At 31.9% G+C, this 18,111-nt stretch overlaps 1 protein-coding gene and 1 pseudogene across 3 annotated transcripts; both read right to left on the bottom strand.

Moving 5' to 3' along the window:
- Positions 1-3,522: 3,522 nt before the first annotated feature.
- Positions 3,523-4,709, bottom strand: LOC146949374 (kunitz type trypsin inhibitor 106 pseudogene; annotated as a pseudogene). The gene has a single exon (XR_015027239.1). The product of XR_015027239.1 is annotated as a kunitz type trypsin inhibitor 106 pseudogene (transcript).
- Positions 4,710-7,462: 2,753 nt separating this feature from the next.
- Positions 7,463-12,953, bottom strand: LOC146949375 (protein neprosin-like). 2 transcript variants are annotated; one of them, XM_085745415.1, is made up of 8 exons: positions 12,752-12,953; positions 12,495-12,581; positions 12,171-12,380; positions 9,767-9,922; positions 9,129-9,182; positions 8,615-8,761; positions 7,988-8,372; positions 7,463-7,727 (listed from the first exon to the last, which is right to left on the bottom strand). In XM_085745415.1, the coding sequence occupies exons 1-7, from the start codon at positions 12,938-12,940 to the stop codon at positions 8,001-8,003; spliced, it is 1,215 nt and encodes a 404-aa protein (XP_085601541.1). In that variant the 5' UTR covers positions 12,941-12,953; the 3' UTR covers positions 7,463-7,727; positions 7,988-8,000. The 2 variants fall into 2 exon arrangements, with proteins under 2 accessions (XP_085601541.1, XP_085601542.1); XM_085745416.1 differs by lacking the exon at positions 9,767-9,922 and having other exon boundaries at positions 12,752-12,939.
- Between the last annotated feature and the right edge of the window lie 5,158 nt (positions 12,954-18,111).

The raw sequence follows: 18,111 nt of genomic DNA on the forward strand, positions 1-18,111 counted from the left end.
GTAGCAAGTTATCCTTAAGCAAGGGAAAACTAGAGCCTCGACATAGTCGTCGAGAACTAGCTAGTTAGTATGAATTCTTAGAATGACTTAGCTAGTATGTAAGTTGTGGATTGATAAGTTAATTCTCTCCACCATGTTATGAACAAGTATAAGTTTACCGTTAATTGGATCGATTCAAGGGTCCGAGGTAATAAGCAAGCAAGTATGTATATGTTTAATTTATGTATACTACAAGACCATGACTAATAAGTAGGTGGCATGTCTCTTGCTATCCACATCAGGGGGATACAAGAGGTTCTCGATCTAAGGGGAACGATTCAAGCCGTAAGGGACCCGCATGTCACTGAAATAAGCAAGACGTAGGTGCTCGTGTCTCTTGTTATCCACGCTAGGGGGATACGGGAGGTTCTCGACCTAAGGGGAACGGTTTAAGCCGCAAGGGACCCGCACGACACCGAGGGAGTCCGATGTACGTACATCGGTCATGTATGGGATTGATCTCGGGGTTACTCCACCCGGGACTGTCTGTAAAATGAATCCAGATTATAATTGTTTGTTCAACGCTAACATAATTGAATGAACTTAGATACGTTTATGTATGATTATGATTATGATTATGATTATGATTATGATTATGATTATGTTCACGAATGAAAGCACGTATGATTAAGTTAAGTATGAGAGCATGTGATGCCTTAAGACAAGTTCAAGTTATGTATAGAACAAGTAAAGAACATGATACCGATGACGATCTTAGGTTTCCCCTAATCGTCCGGTTTAGAATCGTGCCATGATTATGATATGTTTAGGCCTTGATACGTAGATCGTATTCTTGGCAATGCGGTTCTAGGTTCCCTTTCGACCGCCATGACATGTATAGGATGAGAAGCCTATAATATGTGAGATATGATTATGACGGCTCTAGTATGCACCACCGTCTAAGTATGCAAGTCCCCACACACGTATAATCAACCGTTAGGTTGTAATGTAGACATGTGGTGACCGTAGGTTTCCCCTTGAGGTTGCCTATAACCTAGGATTTAGGGGAACTCACTGAGACATTATGTCTCATCCCAATCCTTATTTGTTTCAGATAAGCAAGTTGGTATGCAAGCTTGAAGCCGGATGGATGTATCAACAATGCGTGCTCGTATCGCTACAAGATGCCAAGGATGTCAAGGATGTAATTTTCAATGTTGGATGAGATGTTTTTGTTAATGTGTGTACGAACGCAATTTGTTGTATAAATATTCATTCGAAACTTTTATTGTTGTATATTTTAATGTATCCAGTACTAAATTAAACGCACGTGCTAGACTTTCTAGATACGTCTGGTATGGGTGTTACAAAATGTATCACTAAAAAAATCACTAGAGTGTACAATTGTAACACGGGACCCATTTTAATAACTACAACGAGTGATTGGTTTTAATTAGTACTTTTTTAATATCTCTATTTAAACATCGCGACTGCCTAAGTTTTATTAATATATTCAAAAAATATATGTGGGTGTATGAACTATATATTAATAAAAATATATATGTGAGTATATGTTTGTTTTACGGGAATATATTAGTATATTCTTATTTCTGAAATCTAATGGGAACTATATATTGATAAATATTTATGTTAGTATGGACTATATATTAATAAAAATATATCTCACTATATGTTTTTATAAGGGAATATGTTAGTATATGCTTATTTGTGAAATGTATTTTCATTTTTTTTTTAATATCGTCAATACTAAAACAAAACAAAAAAATTATAATATACTATGATTAATCATACTTTAATTTTTTCTGTTGTTTTTTTTTAAAAATGTATTAATAAAAAACCCGTTGGAGTGTACAATTGTAACATGGGACCCATTTTAGTTACTATAACGAGAGATCAGTTTTTTTTTGAAAGAAACGAGTGATCAGTTTTAATTAGTATTTTTTAATCTTTGAAAAAAATTAGTATTTTTTAATATCTCTATTTAAACACCGCGACTGCCTAAGTTTTATTAATATATTAATAAAGTATATGTGGGTGTATGAACTACATATTAATAAAAATATATATGAGTATATGTTTGTTTTACGGGAATACATTAGTATATTCTTATTTCTGAAATCTAATGAGAACTATATATATCGATAAAATATATATGAGTGTATGAACTATATATTAACAAAAATACATCTGACTGTATTTTTTTTTACGGGAATATGTTAGCATATGTTTATTTATGAAATATATTTTACAATAACAATATTATATAATACATTAATTATGATTTTTCACGGGATGCTTATTAGTATTTTTTACACTAAAACATATTAGTAAATAAAAACTATGATTATTTTTATTTATTAGCTTTTTTAATATCGTCGATACTAAAATTTAATATATATTTGTTCATATTAAAATTTAATTATTTTATAATTTTTCATTACTACCGATCAATATATACATTATTATGCTTTAAATATTTTACATATTTTCACCATAGACATAAAAAAAAAATCATTATGTCAAGCGCAGCCGAGACACGACAAGCAGCGGAGCCGCGGCCATACAGCGCGGCGAAGCCGCGCTACCCGTGCTGTAGCACGGGTATCTCGACTAGTTTGGCTTAAATATGTAAATTGTGCCTGTAAGTTCGCGTATTTTTGGTTTTTGTCCCTGTATTTTTTTTGTTCTAAATCGTCCCTGACAAATGTGTTCTAGTGTTACCCCACCCCAAACTTAAGATATTGCTATCGGCTATCGGCTTACTGCTTGATTGGATATTTGATTAACAGATACTCTGTATTTTGAGCGTCCTCTTTTGGTACGCCTTGTGCTAGAGAGGCGTCTCTGCTTGTGTGAATATATATATACCATTTTTGCTTCTTAAAAAAAATAGAGTAAACATAATATATATATATATATATATATATATATATATATATACACACACACACACACACACACACATTGCGAATTTGACTAATGATGATGATGATGATGATGATGATGATGATGATGATGATAATAATAATAATAATAATAATAATAATAATAATAATAATAATAATAATAATTTGTCAAGTAGTTTAGTGACTAGAAATTCACCCCAAAGGTAAATAAGTGGGGAATAAGGCTTTCGAATTACCAGTCATGCATTTAAAATGTGATGTCTATATATGAAATAATTTTAATAGATATTATGCATAACACAAACTATAATTATATATATATATATATATATATATATATATATATATATATATATTAAGCTTCATTTTTTATGGTGGTTAAAGACGCCTAAACCGGGTTTCTCTTTTGATTTTCATTATTGGTGGCCTATATCGTCTCTTTGCATAGGTTACACCAGTTTGTAATTGTGGTTTTTGTCTCTGAGGTGTTTGTTACTATAATGTTGGTATAAACTTAATCAAAAAATTTACACAAATAACCAAACTTTTTTTATTTTACGAATACATAAATAACCAATATTGCTAGGGTTATTTTATGCAGTAGTGAACAGAAGTATTTTTGCTTACAAAAATAGTAAAACTAGTGATTTACACACATTTTGGAGCTTAATTTTATACTTTAAGAGAAAGAAAAGTCACATGCTTTTTCTATCCTCCAACTTATTAGCATGAGTGGCTCCAATTATTAACCAACTGTTACAAGAACAAAGCTACAAGTATACATTACAAACACAAACTTAAATAGAACTACAAACACAAGCAAGATCTACATCCAATGTAAATAAAGTACTTAAAAATTATTCAAAACTCCAACGATGCCTAATATTGACCTTATCAATAGAAGTTGATGATCCTTCTTATTCTAACGTATCAAACATTTGTCTAATTAGTGTCGGTTTGTAAAACATAGCAAGAGAAAAACATAACTTGTACATTTTCCCTTCTTGTTTTTATCAAACATGTACCAATTAGGTCACAATTTCATCATGAGAATAAAGACATACACTAGCTTCTACATATATGATGAGCCACGTCATCATTGATGTTTTAGGAAATTTTCATGTATTGGTTTATGGTGTAGATCTTACCTTACAAATACATTCATTATGCTCTCACAAACACAACTGGGAGAACACTACCATCCAAAGCCAATAAAATCTTCCCATTCTCACGTAAACCACCAACAAAACCACAATTAAATCTACAAAAGGAACATGTATCCGTGGGACAAAACCTAATATTATAAATACCTTCAAATTCAGCCTTCACAATTCTAAAATAACTACCATCACTTCCAGCAATAATAACCCTTCTTCCACTCTTAGTATCCCTATCACCTAATTTCCATTCAGTGGATTGTACACAAATTGAAGAAGCTGAAAATTTCACCTTAAAATCCCTACTATCCTTAATAACTTTATCTTCTTTAGCAAAAGGAGTGAAAATAACAGGTAACCCTTTTCCAAGATCTGTATTTTCTTGACCTACATATAAAGGGCATGAACCGTTTCTATTTATTAAAGTGAAACGGCCTCCACTATCGGTTATAGCTGGTTTTATGTAATACTCTTTGCCACGCTCAAGAGGATGGCCTTTTGTGTCAAGAACTGGTTGATTTTCAGATTGTGCTAATGTTTTTGTGGCCATGAAAAGCCATATCATAAGGCTAAGGCTTGTAATTTTGATTAATGTTGTTGACATGGTTGTGTATAATGTAATTTGATTAATGCTTTAAATGTTGGAGCCATATGACTTACTATTTATAGGATATGATATGGATATTATGTGTGGCAGGCGGTGGAGATATTAAATGTTAGGTTGCCAAATTAAAGTCTAAGATCACTTGCCACATTATTCAACCATACTTTGCTTGTACCGGCAGACTTGTTTGAGTGTGAAACGAAGGTTTGAATTGATTTTTTAGCTCTCAATCTTATGCAATATCTTATAGATTAAGACAACTAAAATTGATTTTTTTTTTTATTGAAGACAACAATTAATTATTACGAAATTATGTACTATAAAATGCACAAGTTTTAAGATAAATTTATATTTTTAACTTGTTATACTCCTTCCGTTTCAAAATGAGTGTCGCTTTAGCCAATTGCACACAGATTAAGGAATGGAATAAAGTAGTCAAATGTCATAGCAATTTTACCAAATTATCCTAATCAACTATTGGTTTGTTTTTCATTAAAGAAAAAATAATACTTTGGAAGTAGTGTAACATAGTATTAATTGAAAGGTACAATTGAAAAGAAAAAGTTATTATTGCATTGAAAACCGAAAGTGACATTCATTTTGAAACAAATTTTAAAGCGACACTCATTTTGAAACGGAGGGAGTATTATAATTTACACATAATGTAAAAACTCTTTCTCTTGTCTTGAAAGTATAGCTCATATGATTGCTGGCTTTAATTGTAATTTGCTGAAAATGTAAATTTTTAATACAGAAGGTATACAGACTAGCTACTCCATTGGATTGAACCTCTTTGGAACAAAAATTCAAATATAAAGTGTATAGGTTAAGAAAACTAAAATTAGTAAACTATTTTATTTGAAAACAACAATTACATATTATAAAATTATATGTTTAATTATAATTTTTTAATTTATACTGTGCAATTTTCCACATAGAAAAAAAAATAATTCTATTGTCGTGAAAGTATAGCTTAAATGATGGTCGACTTTAATCATAAAGAACTCCATTGAATTGAACCTCTCTAGTCTTACTTCAACAATCAGACAGATAAATTGCTAGTCAATGAAATATCGATTACATCAAAGAAACGGTGTTGTGAAATGTTGAAACATCTTTTGCCGTTCATAATTTAATGATAATGCTGCAAATAATGTTAAAAGTGGAATGAAAATTAAGATCAGTCTTGCGCTATCATATTTCTTTCTATTTTTGGTAAAAACTTTGTAATATTTCTTTAGATATACTAAAGATTAACTTAAAAAACATAAACCTCTTTTCTACCAAAAAAAAAAACACTTAAAAAACATAAATAAACTATACCGACACAAAAAAAATTATAACAATGAAAGGCCGTCTCTGACAATGCGGGCCCATTGTAATCTTGACAATTTAAATTTAAAATGTATTGAAAAAAAATTCAACACCACTTAGAGTGACAAACATCTACGTTCTAGTTAAATACACAAGCAATAGTTCAAACATGACTTTTACCCACAGACAAATAGACATTTACATACAATGTATAATTGACAATTAAATAGTTGATTTCTTGATTTATACCTACAGAAAAATGACATTTAGTGACGGAATTTTGTCTGTAGGTACAATCTTTTTTCCCCTTTTTATTCAAATTTTGAGGCTCCTTTGTGTCAAGTTTGACAGTTAAGCGTGCTTGACTTGGAGTAGTCTTTGGATGGGTGATCTACTGGGAAGTTTCCTGATAAGCATTCGAGTGAGAACAAAACACGCTAAAAAAACTCGTGTTGGTTGGTAGGGTCAGTCGACAATGCTTAAAGTCGTCTGGAATGTTACAGACGGTCATAGTTCAAAGGAACTAGCATATGCCACCATAAAGAGTATAATCACTTAAAGCATTTCAAGCAATTTGGTTAGATTATGTGTTAAAGGATTTACCAATTGAAGTTTGCACGCCTATGGTATTGTTAATAGATGACAAATCTGCTATAGTGCTATTGATTTGGCTAAGAATCTAGTGGTGCGAGAAGCAAACAATATAAGTAAGGTTTCACTTTAACATAGAGCAAGTAAAGTGGTACATTCACAAACTGAAAAACAACTTGCAAATGTCTTTACCAAAGTTGTTAAGATTGACAAATTTGTCAAATTGAAAAGCATGATGTTGTATTTTGTTAATTCAAGATAGTTAGAAAATAGTTATTCTGTTAGCAATTCAATTAGCTATTTTTGTGGAAATTAGTTAGAAGGATAGTTACTTGCTTTGCAAGTTAGTTCCATATGTAGTATAATTATTCTAACGTTCACTTCCATTCACTAATGAGAATATATATAATTACAATCCATTGCATATATCTCTTTTCTCTCTCAATTTCTCTTTAAAACTTCATTGCATAAGTTACAAGCAAGCTTCGCTACGCTAACAAATCCGAATAGCAAGAAATTTATTCAAGTATTGTAAAGCCTCAACTTCAGTTGCAGTTTTTAAGCTTAAACATTTTTTATAGATTTTTCTAATAGACTTGAGAGCATAAATATATCTTGAATTGAGAAGAAAACAATTAATTAAAGGGCGTCATTACTTTTCACATCTTATGAGTGTCTTGCGTGTCCTATTCAGATTCTAAAATGCGAAATATATCAATATATTTTTGCAGGTTTTATGGGGTTTTCATGCAGTTTGAATTTTAAAATCCGAACCGCATAAGACACATGAAAACCTCGTTAGGTGGGAAAAGATATGGTCCAACTAAAGCAGACACTCAAAAATGTCAAGCAGCTGTCGTGTTTGCATAGTACTCCATAGACAAGTACAATTTGACAACAACATCAAAATTTAACACAAGGATATTATTATAGAATATGATGTATGAGTTATTTCTTTTTATGATCATAATATTTGACTTTCAATGTATCATGAATGGACTTCTTTGCAAGTATCATTATAAGCAAAGTAAGAGAAAAACGATAGAAGGAACAAATTGCCGTGAACGGCATAGAAAGAAAAGCATTTAAGTATGTCAATTTTGTTTCTTCTTTGCATAGAGTCGAAATGGAAATGGTACCAACAATATGGATCACCTGCAAATAAAAAAGTAAAGAAGAAGTTTAATTTCAACAAAAAAATAAATCACTAATCAAAAAAGGAGAATGTTAAATAGTGTCTCATGAGTCACGACATTGGTTAAATAATTAAAACAAGTAAATATTTATTAAAAGTTGTGCATTGATCACCAAAAGCAACTTGTATTTTTAAGACAAAGTTCCTATTTATAAATTCTTTAACCATTGTTCAGGAAAAACTGGTTAGCAAGATCGAGAAATACGAAAGAAATATTCACCTTTATCATTCCATTAGGGACATTTCCTATTCCTTCCCGGTCCACCATAGTAAAAGTAATTCCCCTCTTTTTTAATCCCTTTTATTATATTATAACAATTTGGTTCTATTGCATACACATTGAAATTTGACAATGGAATCAACTGGTTATTAGAATTCACAACTTGAATATCCTTAAAATATGAAGCTTTTGAAGGACCCTCATCTGCAAAATGTCCACTACCCATTTGGGTTGATGAGTGTGTCCCAGTTGACCTTATATACACTTCTCCACCAAATTGAACTTTAGTTGCACTATCCTTTAAACTTGTGAACAAAGAGGATGGCCAATATCCAATTATGTTTCCAGATCCAAATTCAAGCCACCAATTCCCATATTTTTTATCCTACACAAAAGAAAAGGTAATAATATAACCTTAAATGTCACGGTAAAGAAACAACAATGATAGGTAGACACCATTAATGTGTACACCCATTTGTATCACTCTGAAAAATTTCAGTTAATCAAATATATGGTCAGTGTGATCACATTTATTTAATTGCGTGACAACTATGTTTTCAGAATTTATTTGGTTAACTAAATGGAAAAATAGTGGTTACGCGCATTTTAATCTGAGTAGAAAATTACCTTATAGATTAATAAAGTAATTGCACGTTGCCGTCCATTATACGTTGAAACTGGAGAGAGTGCACCTCCAAGTACAAATGTTTTGCTAGTTTGAACAAAGCCTGGACAACGTAAATTGTAGCATCCAGTTTGTTTATAATCATCAGCCTGCAATTACTACTACTACTATTAGTATCATTTTCCTTTCAATATATATTAAATCATCAAGACCAAATACATAAAAAAATTGTTTTTGATTAAAGACCAAATAAACAACTTGAAAATAATTATTTTGATTTAATACTCCTATAAATTTAATTTTTTTTCATGAATACTTTGTATTAATTACTCTTCATTTCACTAATTTACTTACTCTTAACATTTCTCTCCTATGATAAATAAGGACACAAGTTAAATTTAACATTTAATACATTTTAAAATTAGTTAATGTTTCTTATAAGAAAGGACCAACTTTTTTTACACTTTTGTTTCTCATAAAAATAATCCAGTATAGGTTAGGGCATAAATTACTTACCGTCCAATAAACAAAGAATCTAGGTAGATAGTCCCCGTAGATCTGGTGGCTCACCTGCATAAAAATTACTTGATCTTAGCTTTATTGGCTAAAATACAAAAATTATTGGCTAAATTACTTATGTAACAATTTATACATGAGTTAAACCTTGTTTAAGTAAAGCGTATGAGGTATATAATCAAGTTGTTTTCATATAATTGATCTATATATTTGCTCCTCCTCAAGATCTCAAGTTCGATTCTTCTCAGTGTCAATCTGGATGTGATAGTTTAGCTTCTTCGGAAAAAAAAATTTGATCTATATAAGTAACATAAGGTAACTCTATGTGATTGGACTATGGAGAAAGCTGTAGTCATTTTGGAAATACTTGGGCATGTGATGTGAGGTAATTCATGAAAGAAAATTTGAGATATTGACATATCAAAGGGCATAGTGAGATTAAATAGTGTTGAAATGGGATTTTGCATAAGGTTGTTCATCAAAAGTGAAATGATAACATGATTATTGACGTATATTGATAATATATACAAATTAAAAACATAAAAAAAAACAATGCATATGGAAATGAATGAATGAATGAATAAATGAATTGATTGAGATGAAATAATAACCATGTATATGGAATTAATTTAACATGCCTGCCAACCAGCTTCAATGGTGTTGGCATTTCTACCGGTAACGAGCCATATTTGAGACAAGCTGAATTCTTTTTCACCTTCCACATAGGGGGACCATAAATTTATTGTAGCCTTTGCTCCATAGTACCGATCCCCAGTAACAGACCCATATGAATGCTGTGGAGTGTAGAGTAATAAGAAGACAATAGTATAGGTGCATGATGAAACAACCAATTTTTCTTTTTGACATAATATTTTTTTTTAAAACCGAGTATATGGGTCCATACAGCGAACCGTGAAAGTCTCAAGTTCTGTGAGACTCAAATGGATGGTAAATTCTCTTTAAAAGTTTTAGCGTTATTGCGTACATAAATTCAAGTTTGAACATTAGGCATTTGTCAATTTAAAAGAGATTCATGAGTTTTTTAAAACCGAGTATATGGGTCCATACAGCGAACCGTGAAAGTCTCAATTTCTGTGAGACTCAAATGGATGGTAAATTCTCTTTAAAAGTTTTAGCGTTATTGCGTACATAAATTCAAGTTTGAACATTAGGCATTTGATGTTTGAACATTAGGCATTTGTCAATTTAAAAGAGATTCATGTCACGTCATCGAAATGTCTTTGGTTTAAGCATGAACTTTTTGTTGGGGAGTCCGGGGAGCCCCGGGAGCGGCAATGGGTCAAACGTTCAGACCCCAGGACCATAAGAGACTTAAACACCACACTCTTATGCAAAACCATAAGGCAATGAGTTTATGGGTTCCCTCTCTTATATAAGGCAATGAGTTTATGGGTTCCCTCTCTTATATATCATTTGTTTCTTCCATTCCTAGTTGATGTGGGACATAATCACTCACACTTGATTACCGAACAATCTCCCCCCTAAGTCCCCCCTAAGTCTCCCCCCTAAAGTGTGAATCACCCATATCACTGAGACTTAAACACCACACTCTTGCCCAAAACCTTCAAGCAATGAGTTTATGGGTTCCCTCTCTTATATATCCTCCATTCCTAGTCGATGTGGGACATAATCACTCGATTACGGAGTCTGGTCTACACTAACGCTCCCCACCAAGCCTATATTTTTTATGAGTTCCCTCTCTTATATATCATTTGTTTCCTCCATTCCTAGTCGATGTGGGACATAATCACTCACACTTGATTTTTTATGAGTTCCCTCTCTTATATATCATTTGTTTCATAATCACTCACACTTGATTTTTTATGAGTTCCCTCTCTTATATATCATTTGTTTCCTCCATTCCTAGTCGATGTGGGACATAATCACTCACACTTGATTACGGAGTCTGATCCACACTAGGATCCCGCTCCTGCTCCCCACCAAGCCTAACCACGACTCTGATACCACAATGAGTTTATGGGTTCCCTCTCTTATATATCATTTGTTTCCTCCATTCCTAGTCGATGTGGGACATAATCACTCACACTTGATTACGGAGTCTGATCTACACTAGGATCCCGCTCCTGCTCCCCACCAAGCCTAACGCTCCCCACCAAGCCTATATTTTTTATGAGTTCCCTCTCTTATATATCATTTGTTTCCTCCATTCCTAGTCGATGTGGGACATAATCACTCACACTTGATTTTTTTTCCTCCATTCCTAGTCGATGTGGGACATAATCACTCACACTTGATTTTTTATTTTTATGAGTTCCCTCTCTTATATATCATTTGTTTCCTCCATTCCTAGTCAATGTGGGTCATAATCACTCACACTTGATTACGGAGTCTGATCCACACTAGGATCCCGCTCCTGCTCCCCACCAAGCCTAACCACGACTCTGATACCACTGTTGGGGAGTCTGGGGAGCCCTGGGAGCGGCAATGGGCCAAACGTTCAGGACCATAAGAGACTTAAACACCACACTCTTACCCAAAACCTTAAGGCAATTGGTTTATGGGTTCCCTCTCTTATATATCCTTTGTTTCCTCCATTCCTAGTCGATGTGGGACATAATCACCCACACTTGATTACCCAACACTTTTATGATCACTTTAAATTTAAAAAAAGCATTCAATATGATGACTAAAGAAAGATAGAAAATTGAAAACTTTTTTCTTTTTCAAAAGACATAGATATAAACAGTTTATTATGCTTTCATCAAACAAAATTTTGTACAATAAAAGCATAATCCCTCTAAATGGGATTAGAAGCGCAACTTGTTATTCGCTTTCCTTCCATTCATTTATAATTCTCTCTCTCTCTCTCTCTCTCTCTCTCTCTCTCTCTCTCTCTCTCTCTCTCTCTATATATATATATATATATATATATATATATATATATATTTGGCATTTATCCCTTAAAAAAATTATAACTTGCATGAAAATAAAAAAGAAGGAAAAAACCAGAAAACAAAAAATATCAAGAAAAAAAAAATATGAATTCCTGTGATTGCATACCACATGTTTGTATTTAGTGGTATCCACTTCGACTTGGTTTAATTTTCTTCCAAACGTGTTAATAGAGCTAGCTCTTAATATGTCCTCTTTTTTTGTTCTTCTAATTGGAATTGTTCCTTCTGAACATGATTCACCGGATAAGCTCCACAATTGAAAGTTATCACTCAAAATATCCGTTTGGTTATGGCCTCTTGGTGTTTCTTGAGGATCCTATATATAAATATGCATAAAAAATTACAATTACAAAGTTGAAATATAATAGCTTAATTAGTTTCAAAAAATATATTTATATGAATGTTTCTTAATTCAATTGACGAAAAATACCAATGGTTTTTGTCCTTTCAATAGAAGATGATCAAAAGCTGGTTGTTTGTGAGACGGAACACAGTCTATAATATCGCCATCCGGACTCTGAAAATGAAAACAAACACAACCATTAATTTAAGTGTGTTTGGAAAAGCATATGAAAGTTATATTGCTTCACAAAATTCTATTTTCAAACAAATTATAACTATACAAACACAATCATATACATTAGACTTAAAGATTTAAAGAAGATTTAAGATTTATTTTTAACATACTTGAATAGTCTTAACAGCAGGCATGTTGATCTGTTGAAGACGACTCATTATTTTCTTCAACATGTGAAATTCTTCTGATAGAAAAGTTTGATTGGATAACTGATGGTTACTTGCTTCTGAAGCTAAGCAAGGAACGAAACAATGCATTGAGAGAGAGAAAAGAAAGAGACCATATAATAGATTAACCATTTTTGTCTTGTGTGTTGATAAGAAACGAGGCAAGGGGCTTAGGATGTATATATATAGTGGTTTAAAATCTATAATTATTGTTATCTTTGGGGAAATACGATTAGAAATAATAATAATAATAATAATAATAATAATAATAATAATAATAATAATAATAATAATAATAATAATAATAATAATAATAATAATAATAATAATAATAATAATAATAATAATAATCTAGCTGTCTCAAAATAATTAAGCCATTTGTAAATAAAATTTCAAAATAAATGTCGCTTTTCAATGTAATATTAATTAATTTTTTCAATTATAATTTTAATATTAATTTCATTACTCTCAGTTGAATATCTTCCACCTCATTTTTTTTAATATGTATGAAAAGACCAAATTGCTCGATTAATTTGCAAAAGAAGGAGTATATAACTATAATAATAATAATTTGATTGAGAAACTATAGTAGTTTAAAAATGCTCGACCGTTATTGTTATGAACAATGCTATATCTCTAGAAAAAAAACATCAAGAATTATTCAAGAATAAAGAGCAACCAATCACAATGCACTATTTGCCACAATTCAAGGAGGTGTGGCTGAAAAATAGGAAGTAGACAAATAAATCATGCAATTAAAACTTGCCACATGTGTCTTGAAAAATTCTTGATGTTATTTTTCTAGATAAATAGCATTTTCCTATTGTTATTATGAAGTGAGTCTCTTAACCATTCCAAGTTTGCTGGCGAATATGCAATTTAAAAGTTAGTCAATGGAAAAAGGATAAGAGTTTTCTATACATAATTATATGGAAAATGCTTCTAAGCATTGATAGTGATATGTGTATAGCATACATACATATGATTATTTTATTTTTTAAGTGATTTTTACAATATTTTACATATTTCTGCACAATTTCATTAAAAATACAAAAATTTACTTAAATATAGGGATCAAAAGTAGTGATTGAAAATTTTATAGGGACAAAAAGTTAAAGGAAATTTTAGAATGACTAAAACGAAAAGTTAATATAAAAATACACCATTGTAGGGAAACTTGAACTATACCACGAAACGCTATGAGGGATGTTTTAGAACCTCCGTCGTGAGGTCGCCAAAGCTCCTCCGTGTACCACCACCGGCATCCGCCGGACACCACCAGCTGCCTCCACTACTTTATAACTATTCTATTCCAAACAATTATTTATAAATTTTTAAGCCCTCATAATATATAAGCCCAATAAAGACAATGAGGATCAATCCTTGTGAGTTTAGCTCAGTTGGTATGGACAATGCATAATATATATAAGGTCTCGGGTTCGAACTAGACCACCACGCATAAAAAAAAAGACAATGGAGATCAGTCCAAAGTCCAATACAGTAGAAACTCTTTAATTTAATACTCGGTAAATTAATAAACTCTCTAAAATAATAAATTTGTCCGGTCCCGACTTGGGCCAATGTAAAAAATTGAAAAACTCGATAAAATAATAAGATAATAATTTTTTGGGAGATCCCTTTATAATTTTCGGTCCCAAGAAAATCATAAATTAATAATTCATAGAAACTGAAAAAAAAATATATTAAGAATACATTGAACACATTTGTTCCTCTTGTTTACATTTACTGTACTTCAAAAGTCATTATTGATTTCCAATGTATATGAACACAGTAGTTACTAATTTACGTTGAGTCCCAAGGTTCGCTGCAACGTAATTCTAAGAGGCATAGACTAATTTGTTTTTTTGTTTGGTATGTACAGTATAATTACTTAAAAACTCTTTAAATTAATAATTATTAATTTATCGATAAATTAATAACTCTCTAAATTAATAAATTTCTTCGGTCCTGACATTATTAATTTATAGAGTTTTAACTGTAAATAGATTTTAGCATAAGTAATACCGGTTAATATTATATGATCAAACTGAAAAAGAAAAAAAAATGAAAAAAATCCCAACATAGAGAATAAATTTTTTATTTGTAAATAATAAAAGAGAATACATTTTTGTCAAAAATAAAAAAGAATACATTATTATAGATGGATCGATGTAATACATCTATTGAAAATATATTAATGGATGAATTAGATGAAATTATTATAGATTGAATTGGATCTTTTTAAGGGATTTTTGTTGGCTAAGTGGGTCCGTTCCCTGGTGTTTTTGTGACCATCGTGCAGTGCACTGAAATGCTTGGTCAAAACAAAACAAAAAAAATACTAAAGTAAACAAACATGCATCACCCACCTTTTAGATGTGGTTTCCTTAACTACCATTGGATGTATTCTATTGGGATTTGGAAGGATTTTTTAGTGATATTTTATGATGAAAAAGTCTTCATAGTATTTCCAAAACTTTTGTTTAATAAGGATTTTTTTAAGCTTTTAAATATAGAAAAATGTTACATAGTGGATAAAAGGGTGGATTCTAGGGTGAGGGTTCAATTAAGTCCCTCACCGGTGAAGCACGACAAAAACACGATTTGATTGAATCAATGGTGAAGATTGTTTAAGAAAAACATATGAGAACATTTATTCCTTTCCACACACAATCCCACCTCTATTTCTTTCTCATTTGCATCCTTTTTCCTCAACCGGTGATGATAACCAGTCTAAATGAAAATCGGACATACGATGATGAAATTGAATGAAGATTATTGATGTTTTATGTTTTTTTATTGGGTTTAATAGCAAAGGCCAAAGGTAGAATAGAGGTATACAATTCACCAACCACTTAAAATTAAATTTCCAATTCCATTACACCATTGGCCAGGGAAGATCAAATCTATTTTATCGACCAAATGTTGACGATTATACAACTATGCCAATAAAAATTAATTGATTAGCATATGAATCTCTGGCGTGAAGTGATGTGAGAAATGTTGTTGTGTGCAGAAATCTTTGAATTGTTTTTTGAAATAACAATCTTAAACCAAAATAATATCAAACTTAGGTAAACATAGATCTATGTTATTAATCCTGTACAAGAATGAGTAAAAAAACATTTGATTCTCAAAACCCGTTTCATTCTTTCCAAAATTCATCAATACCCAAATCCAGTTTTTAATTTTGAATAAAAAATTTCCATACAAATATCAAACAAAAATTATCAGGAGTGAAGATGCAATTGAAGTAGAAATTGAGGATGGAGATAGTTTCATGGCATAGATGCAGAAGTTGAAAGGAGAGAGAAAGAAAGAAATTGTAAAGAGATGAGATTAGATCCGGTGTGGTAATGACTAATGAGTGTAATTAATCTAATGGTTAAATTTAGTGGTACACCGGTGAGGGACTTAATTGAACCCTCACCCTAGAATCCACCGGATAAAAGACATTTATTAAAGAAACAAATATTAAAATAATATGTTACAAAGATTTTTTTTAAAAAAAAAAGGTTGATTAAAGTTTTAAAATCGTTGTTTTCAATATAAAATTAATTTTTAACTTCTTTAATTAGTGTTTTTTGGGGCATTAGTTAGAATGACCCTTCAATATAAGTATAAAAAAATTTGTGGTATTTTTAATTTTTTGTTACAAGGGATAAAACAAAGAAACGAAGAAATAAGGCAGGAACAAAAGAAAAAAGAAAACAACCTAAATAGGCCTACAAATAATCCCTACGAAAAAAAGGTTCCCCAAGTGTCATATCTAAGCAAATCGCTCATTCCCTCAGGCGCAGACAAGTGGATAGCCAGCGCAGAATCTGAAGAAGCTCCTAACTTAGCCAAAAGATCAGCGCATTGGTTACCCAACCGCAGAGTGTGAAAGATAGAAGAGTTGCTGGAGGATAACAGATCATTTATGTCTTGAATGAGAGTAGCATAAAAGTGGTATTTCATGGCGGGACCAGTAATGAGATTTTAGTAGAGAAGGGAATTTGTATAAAACATGAAATCAGGAGTATCCATGTCTCGAGCCAACAATAAACCATGGTAGATAGCTGAGAGCTCAACAAGTAATATGTCATCTGAAAGAATGAACCCGGAGAAACTGAAAGGTAGAAACCCGCATAATTTCTAATGAGACCTCCAAAGCTAGCTCCATGCGGTGTTGCTAGACAGCTCCTGTCAACGTTGAGAATGGTGAAAAAGTGATTGGGACAGTTCCACTTGATAAAATGCTCTGAGGAATAAGCAACACCATTGTTAGAGAAAGCATTTTTAATGACTTCTGTCGAGCTTTGAATGTTGAAACAGAGCCTATTTAGAGACCATACCTCGTGTTCAGACAGACTAGATTACGATGTCTCCAAGACGATCAAATGCCTGTGGTGAAGAAATTTGGCTTAGAACTCATCAATTCTGATTTTAACCAATCATAGGTGCAAGAAGAAGAGAAGAAATTAATCTGATTAGTGAACCCAATATGATACCAAACCTCGACATATTGAGTCAGTCCCGAATGCAATGGAAAAAAGTTTCGTCATGGTTTCCACACCTAGGACAAATAGCAAAAGAGGCCATATTTCTATGGTGGAGATGAGAAAGAGTAGGAACAACATCATGACAAGCAAGCCAAACAAGGAATTTATATTTTTCTGGAATATTTAGCTTCCAATGTTGAGATAGATTAATATTTGTGACCAGTTCAACATGAGAAAGAATCCAATTGTATCCACTTTAGGTTAAATATACCCCATTCTTATTTTGGGACCAAATAAATGCATCTTTAATAGAATTGTTGAAGCGGAATTGAATGTTGTTAACAGCCTCGACAATTTCTCGAGGGAGATGAGTGCCTAGATCTTCCGAGTGAGGAGATGGGCTATTGAGAACATCCTTTACAGTGAGGTGTAAGTCATGGATGTCAATGAAAGAGACAAGAGATCCAAGGTAGCCTAGACCACTCTAGTTAGTGAACCAAAATGAGGAAGAACCACTGCTAGGGTGCCATTTGTAACCATCTTTAAGTTTGAGTCCATCCAAATGAAGTTGTGGGTTGTTTTGTCAATGTTATCATAAATTATTTGGGGAAGATAATTAATCTGCATGTAGTAAGAAGGAATGGATGACAAAACAGACGAAGCAATCGCCAATCTACCTAATTTTTTGAGAAGTCTATTCTTCCAAGTCGCAAGTGTTTGCATTTTCTTAATGATGAAATTGAAGTCATTTTTCTTATGTCGGCCTTTGAGAATAGGAAAACCCAAATACTTATCCAGGGATGTCGTGCATCTGATTTC

Source organism: Medicago sativa, chromosome 2, assembly GCF_051527215.1.
Source record: "Medicago sativa cultivar Bolivia chromosome 2, Bolivia_mono, whole genome shotgun sequence".
Classification (NCBI taxonomy): domain Eukaryota; kingdom Viridiplantae; phylum Streptophyta; class Magnoliopsida; order Fabales; family Fabaceae; genus Medicago; species Medicago sativa.